At 39.8% G+C, this 12,702-nt stretch overlaps 1 protein-coding gene across 1 annotated transcript in view; it reads left to right on the top strand.

Moving 5' to 3' along the window:
* Positions 1 to 12,702, top strand: part of PTER (phosphotriesterase related) — a 66,575-nt gene that overhangs the window by 49,347 nt on the left and 4,526 nt on the right. The window contains exon 4 of the mRNA XM_036843195.1: positions 9,591 to 9,731. Within this exon, the coding sequence (XP_036699090.1) occupies positions 9,591 to 9,731 (141 nt within the window). The remainder of the gene's footprint in view (positions 1 to 9,590; positions 9,732 to 12,702) is intronic.

Genomic DNA, 12,702 nt, shown 5'->3' with positions numbered 1-12,702 from the left:
TCTTCAAAGAAGACATACAGATGGCCAAGAGGCACATGAAAAGATGCTCAACATCACTAATTATTAGAGAAATGCAAATCAAAACTACAATGAGGTATCACCTCACAATGGTCAGAATGGCCATCATCAAAAAAGTTACAAACAATAAATGCTGGAGAGGGTGTGGAGAAAAGGGAACCCTCTTGCACTGTTGGTGGGAATGGAAATTGATACAACCGTTATGCAGAACAGTATGGAGGTTCCTTAAAAAACTAAAAATAGAGCTACCATATGATCCAGCAATCCCACTTTTGGGCATATATCCAGAGGAAATCATAATTCGAAAAGATACATGCACCCCAATGTTCAATGCAGCACTATTCACAATAGCCAGGACGTGGAAGCAACCTAAATGCCCATCGACAGAAGAATGGATAAAGAAGATGTGGTACATATATACAATGGAATATTACTCAGCCATAAAAAGAATGACATAATGCCATTTGTAGCAACATGGATGGACCTAGAGACTGTCATACTGAGTGAAGTAAGTCAGACAGAGAAAGACAAATACCATATGATATCACTTATATGTGGAATCTAAAAAAATGGTACAAATGAACTTATTTACAAAACAGAAATAGAGTCACAAATGTGAAAAACAAACTTGTGGTTATGGGGGAATGGGGAGAGGGATAAATTGGGAGATTGGGATTGACATATACACACTACTATATATAAAATAGATAACTAATAAGGACCTACTGTATAGCACAGGGAACTCTACTCAATGCTGTATAATGACCTATATGGGAAAAGAATCTAAAAAAGAGTGGATATATGTATATGTATAACTGATTCACTTTGCTGTGCTGCAGAAACTAACACAACATTGTAAATCAATTATACTCCAATAAAAAAAATTTTTTTTAAAGTCTACATCGGTTTGTAGAGAGCACTCAGTGACATAGAAACACAAACCTTGAACACATTTCAGTGTGATGTCGTGTGGTGACATTGGCCACAGCTATTCTTTCATGAATGCAGTGCCTATTCTATGTCTGCCTGGGACAATGGAGAAAGAGGGAGTGCTGGGGTCACAGCGTCTGATTCTATTTCTGACACCAGCACTTACTTGCTAAGTGACCGTCAGCAAGTCATTTAAGCCTCCAGTCTTTTGCTCATCTGTCAAAAGGCATTAAGAAAAATTATTTTTTAAACCTTAATGTGTTAGGCAAATTTCCCTGATTATCGTTTATCATGGTTTGCCTTTCATTGCAAAACTTATTTAAAAAGAAATAGAAAATCCAGGCAAATATTGGACAAACTGAAATGGAGCAAAACTACTTAATATACCTAAAAGTGCCGAATAAAATGCAATTAAGTTATGCTGGTAATTGGTATGTGTTGAGTATCCTAAATCGCACTCGTTAACAAAGACACCTGGGCGAATCAGCCCAATGTCAAGAGCAAACGAAGGCACTGGTCCTGGATTCTCTCTGATACATTATACCCACCAAAAGCTTCCACAAGTAATTTTTTTCTTCTAAAGACATTTTTCACGACTCTGACACCATTCCCATGAAATGTGACATTATAACAAATAGGATTGCCATGTCTATGAGATTTATCTTCACTCTCCTCAATACCATCATTCCTTGAACTGTGTATCGCTTACATGAAAAACGCAACCTCTTTTGTGCTCTGTGGTAGCTGGAAAGTTCATATGGTAAAAAGCTCTTCCTAGGGTGGATAAACTGTGAAATCCATTTTAAAATGAGGTTTTAATTACATTTCGCAATTCAGAGCCAACTTCTGGTTTTGGTGTAATTTAAACAAGGGTTTTTTTCTCTTGCAGCCATCTGTTCCTTTTCCTCAAGCCTACACTTATGTCATAATATTGAAAATGTGACGTCATTCCCTCCTATGACATCATTAAACATCTCTGTACGATAAAGACCCAAGAAGAGAGATGAATCACGTGGGAGGAAGATGCCTGTTCAGATATAGATAATGAGAATATGTAAAATAAATACATTGCAATCTGAATTATTTTTCTATTGCTTTTCATTCCCAGTTACTCTCTACAGTTGAAAAGACTGTGCCATAAAAGTAATGCTTTATCACAAAAAAATCCTCTAAAAAAGACAAAAGAATCTTTAAAATACCTACATATATGGGAATAAACTAGTATATTAATGTGAATGCACCATCTGAATTGATGGTTTTGAGTTTGTGTGAAACCAGAGTTCCTGGTAAATATTTAATTGAAGTAATAAATTATACTTTCTAGCCACAGACGATGTTTAGGCCGTATATTAAAAACTTACTTCATTCTATTCAGTTTCTATTTTTGACATTAAAAAATAAATTAATTGAAATTCATCAATTAAGAATTTTTCAGATTTTGTAAGTTGCAACTGCCAGTTAATAGTATAGAAATATACGTGAATAGTGTCTTAAAATTATATTAACATTGGATTTATTAGGTTATAGTAATTTATATATTAACTTCTTTTAAACATTGTATTAGAAATATTTAAAAAATTATTTTAGGTTGTTACATCAACAATTCTAGGTGCATTTAAAAATTCTTTTAAGTAGTTGCTGAAGAACTCTCATAAAATTATAAAGAATCCCACATGACACTATCTGTACAAATACTCACTGGTTTTAAATTAAGAAATGCAGTGAAGAGGGAGACAGGATTTTTTTGGAGCTCTTTTGTGGTAAACAATTTTTATAATAATCAGTCATTACAATTAAACATTGTTTTAAATAAATCAGTTATATATAAGCATCTCCTTATTATCGTATTTTTAAGTTAAAAAAATTTTTTTTAATTACTTGGTCAAGTTCATAAGTTTTGGCACTGAAGATAATTCTGTGCTTCTGTATGTGTCAGGCCCTGAGCTAGTCCAGTCTCAAAATACAGCAACACTCACAGTGCTTACCCTTCAGGCCCTGGAATTCACAGACTGGAGTAGCTGATGAATTCCAACAAAGTCCCTGCACAGTATAATGGGAAGTGCACTAGCCTAGGAGTTCCTGGAATTCCTGGGTTCTTGATCACTGAAAAGACCCAGGCTTTAGTTTCCTCATTTCTGCAATCATGTTAATATGCAGCATCAGTATTTCACCAGTTCATTATGAGTTTCAGAACCTGCCCTTTCCATGCTCGTGGTAGCATTTAATGATGCCAACATCTAATGAACTGCCCGTGGCAGGCCCTTGATTCTCCTTCTACACTTCTGTCACTATGGGGACCGTGTCCCATCGCTTACTCTTCCTTCTTGCCCTATTCTGGTCAATGACAGTATTATTCGCCCAGATGTTAGTCTAAAGTCCCCTCCCCTCTGCACCCCCATGTTAAAACCTGTCTACCACACTGAGACCTCCAAATACAGCCCCTCTGGTCCATTCCTCTGTTGTTCACTTAATTCAGGTCCTCATTGTCACCTGAACTACTGTAACTGTCTCCAAACAGGAACCACGCCCTTAGCTTTGCTCCCTAATCTAGCCTCCAAATTGCCATCATTTGGGTCTTTGCAAACACAAATCTGATTACATTCCCCCACCCTGATTTACGATCCTTCAGTGGTTCTGTGTCACCTTCAGCACAAAATCCAAATATCTTGGTCATCTGGTCCCCACCCACTCTCCATCTCATCTCCCACCCTCTCTAGTGCATAGGCAGAATCTGGGCTAAAGCCACACTGACCATGACTTTGAGTAACCTGTGCTGAGTGTTCTTACATGCTTCTCACACAACATAGTCCGTCTGGTGGAAATACCCTGTTCTCTGATCTACTAGGCAGAGTCTTTCTTCAATATACCACTCATCAGAGATTTTCTTCTCTATGAAGCTTTTCCTGGATGAGCCAAGCAGTGTCTGATATCTCCTTCTTTTTGTCAACCCAGTTCCTAGTAGTACTTTCTTAGACTTGGTAAGGTCTGAAAAGCCATTATTTGTTTCCATGTCTCTTTTCCCTAATAGACACTGATCTTCTTGAAGGATGAGACCCTGTATTATTTGTCTTTTTTTCCCCAGCTCATACTTCATAGTAAGTAGATGATCAACAATTTCTTATTAGATGGATGGGTGGGTGGGTGGGTGGATGGATGGATGGATAGATGCGTCTCCCCTCATGCACTTTAGCTCTGATAAATTACAGCCTTATCTTCTAGAAATGACAAGCTCTTTTACCTCTCAATAGGTGTTCTTCTGGATTATCCATCCCTCACCGGACACTTAAACCCCACCAACCTACATCTGAATAGTTTTCTTCAAGACTCAACTCAAAGGAGTCGCCTCTTTCATTATTCTTTCATAATACTTTGTATGTATTTGTACTATAAAAAGCTTTCAACACATTTAATTGTAATTATTAATTTAAATATCTATCTCCTTCCCTAGACTTTCAGTTCTTTGAGACAGCAGCTTAAATTTCTTATTCATAGGAGTATTCCCAGCACAAACGCTAGCACGAGGTAGGCGATAGCACAAGACAGTAAATGTTTGCTGAATTAATTCATGAAGGTGTGCTTGAACGTATGAGATGAAATCATGTATTTGCGAGTATTTTGAAACTGTAAAAACCCAAGACAAATGTTAGGTAATGTCATCATCTTGATTACACCACGTGTTATATCCTTTCCTCTGCTTCTTAGTTCTTGCTTCCCAGAGAGCGCACAGATCCTTGTCTAAATTATCTCTTCACACAGACTTCCTTGTTCCCACTCAGGCTGCATTTTGACATTAAACTACACCCCTCAGCTCTTGGATCAGATCTAGACTATAAAGAGGTTTGAAAAACAGAATCAACTGTCTTGCGTTTTAGTACTGGCCTTAAAACATGTATGTACGTGATAACCATATTCTGAAAATGAAGAGAGCCAAATGGCATCAGAGAACCATTTTCTTAGTTAATAGCAATATATTTGTCATAAATATAAGCCTGTTCCTTACATAGAGAGAATCTGTTTACTGGTGGAAGAGCAAAAGTGTCAAACATGCAACAGAAGAAATGATATAATATGAATAACAAGAACAAATACTTGATTCAAACATCTCATCTTCCTCTTGGGAAATCTCAGGATATTTTACAAATGACATTGCAATCAACTTCATTCACCTGGAAGAAGGGACTTTCTCCAGCGTGAAATGCAGTAGCTCTTCTGCATCTCACAGTCACCTCACGGACTATTTAGGGCAAGAGGTGAAAGATATATACCTTAAAGGCTGGGGAAGACTGGAATAAGAAAGAATATAATTATTCATGGATATAGAATACGGAATGAGGAAAACTGGCTGCGGTTGACACCTTCACGCTTATAAGAAGTGCTGTGAGATCACTGAGGGGCAGGACCTTCGTTTAATCCTCTTCTGACAGACGTCAAGCAGAGTACATTTTCCCCTGGTGCCATTTTGACATCTGGGGTCAATCCTTTCTCCAAGTGAAAAAAAGTCACATGCATAAATGCAACTTCAGTAGCACCTTGACAGTCCCTGGAAGTCATCCAGCTGAATGTCAGTTTAATGTAGTTAAGTCACCTTGTTAGACATTCACGGCGCAAGGTGAGATGCTTTTGTGATGTGGTGTATTTCTCCATAGGTAAGTGCTGACGTAAGGAATGGAGCAGCTGAGGCGGGTGAATGCAGTCATCACAAAAGCGGCAGCAGGGTCTAAGAACATGGCTTCTGAAGATGAACGCATTTGCATTTACTCACCAACTCCTCATTTGGGAAGTTGAGACTTACAAGCTTTTCTGAGACTTAGTTTCCTCATCTATAAAATGGGGATGATCGTACTTTTCTCATGTAGTTTTTGTAAGGATTAAATGAGATAGGGCCGTCTTTATTGCCTGAGGATTATTAAGTGTTTTATTTTCTTGCTTCACCTACTTCTCCATCCTACCGCCTCATTAATATCTAATACCAAACTCATTTTATTTTCAGGGCTGTCTTCTGAAAAGTATGTCTGATCATTGAGCTACTTTTTCCCATGGATTTTACACTATGTTTCCTCCTTCAATAGGGAGAATTTAAGTGCACTCATTTCTTAGTTGCCTTCACACTAATGTTCAGTTATCTAGGGTGTGTCACATCATCAAATGTCACTAATAATAATAATATGTATGTATGTACATACATATGTATATGTATGTGTGTGTGTGTATATATGTATATTTATCCTGGCTTTTTTTTTTTTTTTTAATCCTGGCTTTTTAATGACAGCAAATTTGTCTGCCTCCTTTTTAAACTGCATTCTCCTGATGGTCAAAATATCAGCTTAATTGCTTCTTTTCTGAAATCTTCTCGCCTACATATGACTGTGAAATTTTTAAGAGTGTTTTACAGAGGGACCATTTCCCTCAAAGACACACTCCTTTCTACGTGCTGTTCTACAGGGTAAGAATTCCCAGGGATTACATTTGAAACTTACATGTGTAGATGCATCTTATTGAACATGTTCGTCTTCCTCTAGAAAGTGATCTCTGCCTACGGTGCCCTTCTTCAGATAACATTTCCAGTACAGGCAGGATTTATATATAATTGACATCTGGAGATCTGGATGCCTACGTTCCCCATCCCTCTCTGAGATGAGGTTTCTGGAAGACCACATCCAGGAAGATCACTCAGGGCCTCGTGGGCCACTGTAAGGCCCTGGCTTTTTCTTGGAGGGAAATGGGGAGCTATTGGCGGGTTGTGAGCGGAGGAGAGACCTGATCTGACTTAGGTGTGTAGATAGATTTTGGTTGCTGTATTGGAATAGACTGTAACAGAGCAAAGGTAGAGAAGTAGGGAGAGTACTTGGGAATCTATTGCAGGGATCCTGCAAGAGAAGATGGTGTTTTGGACCAGGAGGGTAGCAGGGGAGGTGGTGACATATTTGGATTCTGGTCCTATTTTGAAAGTCAAACCAAAAGTCTATCTTGATGGGCTAGATGTAGAGTGATTCAGAGGAAGAAAGAGGAGAAAGCTCCAAGATTTTTGGCCTGAGCACTGGATGGATGGAGTTGCCTCAACTTAGTTGGAGCAGCTGGTTTGGGGCAGGACATGAGGGGTTTAGTTCAAGGCATGTTAAGCTTGCATTGCCTATCAGACATCCAAGTAGAGATGGCAAGCAGACAATTAGGCGTGCAAGTCTGAACTTCAGGAGAGAGGACCTCATTATAGAAGACCCTTAACATATGCCATATGCTTAGTATTTGTAAGAGGCTTAGAGCAACATCAGGCTCCTAGTAAGAAAGTAAGCAATGGTCACAATTAATATAGTTCCTTCTCCTCCTCTGACCATATCATTAGAAATATCCAGAATAACTGTAATGGTCAAATCCTGTCTATTATATGTCGTTATGCTTTGAGCTACTGATTGAAGACCTCCACAAAGTAATCCTTTCTTACTTTTTTGGATAACTTCCATTTTTCAAGTGCAATTTTTGAGGGTACTGCGGGGAGGGAACTACATTTCAGAATAAAAATTAAAAAACACGATGTGCACACAAAGTCAATGTAATTCTGGAAAATGTCCTTTGAGGATAAAATATGTAGCAGTGGGACTTCCCTAGTAGTGCAGTGGTTAAGAATCACCTGCCAATGCAGGGGACACAGGTTCGATCCCTGGTCTGGGAAGATCCCACATGCCATGAAGCAACTAAGCCCATGCACCACAACTACTGAGCCTGCGCTCTAGAGCCCATGAGCCACAACTACTGAGCCCACGTGCTGCAACTACTGAAGCCTGCGCGCCCTAGAGCCCGTGCTCCGCAACAAGAGAAGCCACCGCAATGAGAAGCCTGTGCACCTCAATGAAGAGTAGCTCCCGCTCGCCACAACTAGAGAAAGCCCGTGCGCAGCAACGAAGACCCAACACAGACAAAAATAATAAAAAATTTTAGAAAAGGAAAAAAATACTAAACTTATCTCTTCCCCCTTATGTTATTTTAATTGTGTATATTTCATTTTTAAGCATGGTTCTTTGGGGAAAACAGAATATGTTTACTATAGTAAAACACATATTCTTTTAGCCTAGTAATTTTGGAAGCAAAAATGGTCTCCATGGTAAGAAGATAGAAAAGGAGTGGTATTAATAGAAGGTAGCACAGAGCTAATGTGCATTTTATAGCATAAAGGAAAGATTTTTTTAGCCTCCCTGCCTAAAACAACATCGTGAACTCTAAGTTACGCTAAATTGGTGAAGAGAATAAAAAGGAGCCAGCTACGATATGATGCCTCAGAGTGAAAGTCAAGAGCCAACTTCCCGGCAGCAGCCCAGGACAGCAGAATCCTCTCACACTCGGACACAGAGGCTTAATTGGTCCTCCTAGGGTTTGGAAGAGAGGCTTTGAAAATACTTCTGGCCTCTCAGAAGCAGATTTATAGACATACAATAGTGCTTTAATCCTTGCATCCTGGCATTGCCAAAGTAATAGGATATCAGAATGGATAAAACCCTAATAAGACAAGGATTATCTGACGTTGCAACTTTTCTCCAAGCCCATTTTGGATCCCAAACAATCACTTCCTTCCTCTAGGTCCTTAACTCCCTTCACACAATGTTTAATGAGGTATATTTTTTCCTTCACATTTTCTCCATATTGCCTCCTGGTAGGATTTTTTTCTTTCTTTCTTTCCTATTTCTCTCTGTGCTTGAATCTCTATGATGGCATTTTGGGGGTTAATTTTAGGCATCCTTTTTACTTGTTAGAGTCTCAACTTCTTGAGATAATCTACTCTTGTTTCAGACTCGACTCTTCTGTCTGGAGCCTGCACTCATCCTATACTTTTCTCCTTTTCCCATTCATTTACATAGTCTTACAAAGAGTGATATTTTTACTATCATCTCTAGTGAGAAGATAGCCATAAAATTATCATAAAATAATAAATTCTGTTTAAAAAATAAACACACCAGAACATAAATATCTGTAGGCGTATTGCCCCTCCTTTTTTAAAAAAAATTGCAATGATATTCACATATGCTTTGGAATTAATTTTAGAACAACTTTATGATCTTCACAAGAAAATCGCCCTGTTACCTTACCTTGGCTTCCTGTTTTATCCAGATCAGTATTACTCACCTAATTCTCCAGTCCTGATGCCAAATTTCCTCTGATAGTTTCCACAGTTCACAGCAGTCCCACTAAGGATTTTCAAAGGAATACGGAGCATGTCCTGAAGACAATTCTGAAAAAGAATTACAAAATTGGTTTGGAGATGGCAGCATAATTAAAATGTCTATAGTTCCCAAGTCCTTGAGATGGGAACACTCCCTTTTGGATGGGAATTTTCCCTAATTTCTGGTAACAAATTGAACTATTTTATAATCACATCATAAAAGCCAACTCAAAAGTTCTTTTACTTGATTTCAACTACATTCCAGTACATAGTGTGCTTAAAACTTTGAATCTGTATACGTGAAAAACATGCTCTTGTTTTTTTGTTTGTTTTTGGCCACACCACGTGGCATGTGGGATCTTAGTTCCCCGACCAGGGATCAAATTGGTGTCCCTGCATTTAGAAGCTTGGAGTCTTAACCCCTGGGCCACCAGGGAAGTACCTGGAAAATATGCTCTTAAGAGTAACAATATGTCTGTCTTATTGTCTCTAGGACTCTCCTTGACAAGAGGGAACTACTGGAGTTTGCTCAACTTGGCTGTTACTTGGAATATGATCTCTTTGGAAGTGAACTTTTTCATTATCAATTCAACCCGGATATTGACATGCCCAATGATAATAAAAGAATTAAAAGGTAAACATGATGAAATCTCTCATGGTATTTCCTTTTACCATCTCTTTTGGATTTTCTTATCTGGGTGGGTATTAGCAAAGATTCAGAAAACAGTAAGCAGGCGGAACCAGGGGCTTGCAGAGAAAAATATATCGATGCTGTTTCAGGAAGGCAAATCTCTATATATTATTTTGAGGAGAAAATGAATCAGCCTAAGTAGGCAAAAGCTTCGCAAAGCCTTAGAAGTTCAGTGCAGATGGGCAGCTGATAAGAAATACAGACAATACTCAATCTCTGCTCTGACAATAAAAGAACAAAAGACATTTCCCTCTTTTTATTCTTAACGAAGTAAGCTGTTTCTTTCTCAGGTTGACCACACCTGAGGTCCTAACCTCCTATAATGAATTTTTGAAATGCTTTACTAAAAATATTCACTAAAGAGGTGACTGCAACTTACAGGTTATAAGTATAATGTCTAAAGGTCAAACATTATGTAAAATCCAACCTCTCAAAATTGTCCAATATTTTGGGGGTGAAAGCAAATAACTGTACAAGTCATTCTCAGCAACCAAGTGGAAAACTTCGGGAGTCAAGGCTGGATGCTACCTGGTTTGTCTTGGTTACATGGTGATATGAAGACTGAATGCACCAAGTTAGGGAATCTGGGAGGAGAAATAGATTTGGGATTGACAGGATGACTTTATCTTGGGAATATAGTGTTTCTATCTGGTGGGGCCCTGGGATAAGGGCTCAGGATGCTCAGGACAGAGACTTGGACATAAATCGAGACATTGTTGGCTTACATGTGACAGTTGGAAGCACGGGAATGACTGAGATCACTCAGAGAAGAGAATGAGGACAGAGCCCTGGTGACCACCAACATTTACGGGATGAACTCAGGAACAGACCCTCAGAGACAGGTTGAGAAATTTTCAAAGCGTTAAGAATATCAGGGAAATGCATTGTTATGAAAGTTGTTGGAGAAGAATACTTAAAGCAGAAGGGCTTGAACACTTGTAATAGGTGGCAGATATCAAGTGAGATAAAGACTGAAAAGTATCCATTGGATTTCACAATCAGGAAGTTGTGTTTTGTTTTGTTTTTTTTTAATTTTATTTTTGGCTATGTTGGGTCTTTGTTGCTGCACACGGGCTTTCTCTAGTTGCGGCGAGCGGGGGCTGCTCTTCATTGCGGTGCGCGGGCTTCTCATCGCGGTGGCTTCTCTTGTTGCGGAGCTCGGGCTCTAGGCACGCGGACTCAGTAGTTGTGGCTCCCGGGCTCTAGAGCACAGGCTCAGTAGTTGTGGCGCACGGCCTTAGTTGCTTGGTGGCATGTGGGATCTTCCCGGACCAGGGCTTGAACCCGTGTCCCCTGCATTGGCAGATGGATTCTTAACCACTGCGCCACCAGGGAAGCCCAGGAAGTTTTTATTTCAGTCAATAAGTGCAGTCTTGGCAGAAAAGCCTTGAGGAACAAGTAGAAGGTGACGAAGAGGACAGAGGCTACTCTTTCAAGAAGCTTGATAGTAAAGGGAAGCAGGGCTGGAGGGCTGGAGCTAGAAGTGCAGACAAGACCAAAGGAAGGTTTTGTGAGGAGACAGAGAGAATGAATCCAGGGAAGTCGTGCCTGATCTACAGGGTTATTATAGAATTTATATGAAATAAATATGCAGTTTTTAGCTGAGTGTCTGGGGTAGACTATGGAAGTGGTCAGTCAATGTTAACCTAAAAAAAATCTGGACAGGTAAGAGATACAGATGAAGGCTCCTAAGGAGACAAAGAGATGGAATCTGGGCAGCAGATAGGAAGTTGGTTGAAAGGAAGTATACTTTCTCCATGGAAATGAGTGCAGGTGAGGCAGGTAATGGAGTGAGTGGGGAACAGTGTTTTGGTGAGAGGAACAGGAAACTGAGGACAGATGGTCCCGTGTGATCTCTAGGGCGCCTGTGAAGGAGACATGGTCATCTCCTGAGAAGGAAGGAATGGATTCAGGGCAGGACCTTGTAGAGGAGGATGAAGGCTGAGAGTGGATGGTGAATGAATGAGAGAGACACTGTTGTGTGGAAGACCCAGTGGAGGCCAGACATCATGACTGCATGACTGTCTATCGGCACCAATGTGCATGATTTGGTGAGTAGTTTCCTAAAAAATGTTTTGTGTTTTGGTAGTAGGACCAAAGAATTTTGTGAGTAGAAGTAGAAGATGGAGACAGAGAGCCTGAGGGTTGGGATTATGTCCGAAAAACGTGGTTGATACTGGGGGCACCACGGAGGGGTTGAGATGAGGGTCAGGAGGTCCAAGCTGGAGGGAAGAAAAGTGTAGAGAGAGAGATGGAGAGATGTCCAGGAATAACATAGCAGGGGCAAATCCCTGGATGCTTGAAGCAAGTGGGTGAATACAGATAGTGGAAGAAGGTGAGTGAAAAAGTAGAAGGATGGAACTCTTGGTCAGAGTGGGAAAAGGAAGGTTGAGTGGAACTGGTTCTCCATGATGACAAGGAGCAGAACAGGGTCCTGACTGTAGAAAACTGGTTGGAATGGGAGTAAGCCAAACTGGAGCAGAGAAGTGATGTCCAGAAACTGTGAGGCTCAAGTAGCAGGAGTTGAACACATGTACATTGGGTTTGAGGGGGAGGTCTTGAGCCAGTGGCCACAGCTGAGACAGCCTTAGGGTCTTTCCCCCAGGAAGTCAATCTTTACATGTACGCCTGCTACTGTCCCTGTGTACTGGCACACCTCCTTGATGAGCTTATTAACAGTAAAATAGGCTTCAAGTTTAATATCATCAGAGAGAGTTGATTGATGTTACAGTAGTTTTGTATATAAATATAGAGACACTCAGCTCTACATGAGCAAACTGCTTTGACTGTTCTGACCAGAATCGCTAGGGCATTTTTTTTTTTTTTTCTACTACTCAAACCAGTTCTTTGATAAACAGATTTATTGGTTTGTTTGTTTGTTTTGTTTTATGATTTTCATTTCCTTGCCCAGGAG

The sequence above is a fragment of the Balaenoptera musculus genome, chromosome 2 (genome assembly GCF_009873245.2).
Source record: "Balaenoptera musculus isolate JJ_BM4_2016_0621 chromosome 2, mBalMus1.pri.v3, whole genome shotgun sequence".
Taxonomy (NCBI): Eukaryota; Metazoa; Chordata; class Mammalia; order Artiodactyla; family Balaenopteridae; genus Balaenoptera; species Balaenoptera musculus.
This window is presented reverse-complemented; position numbering and strand designations above follow the sequence as displayed.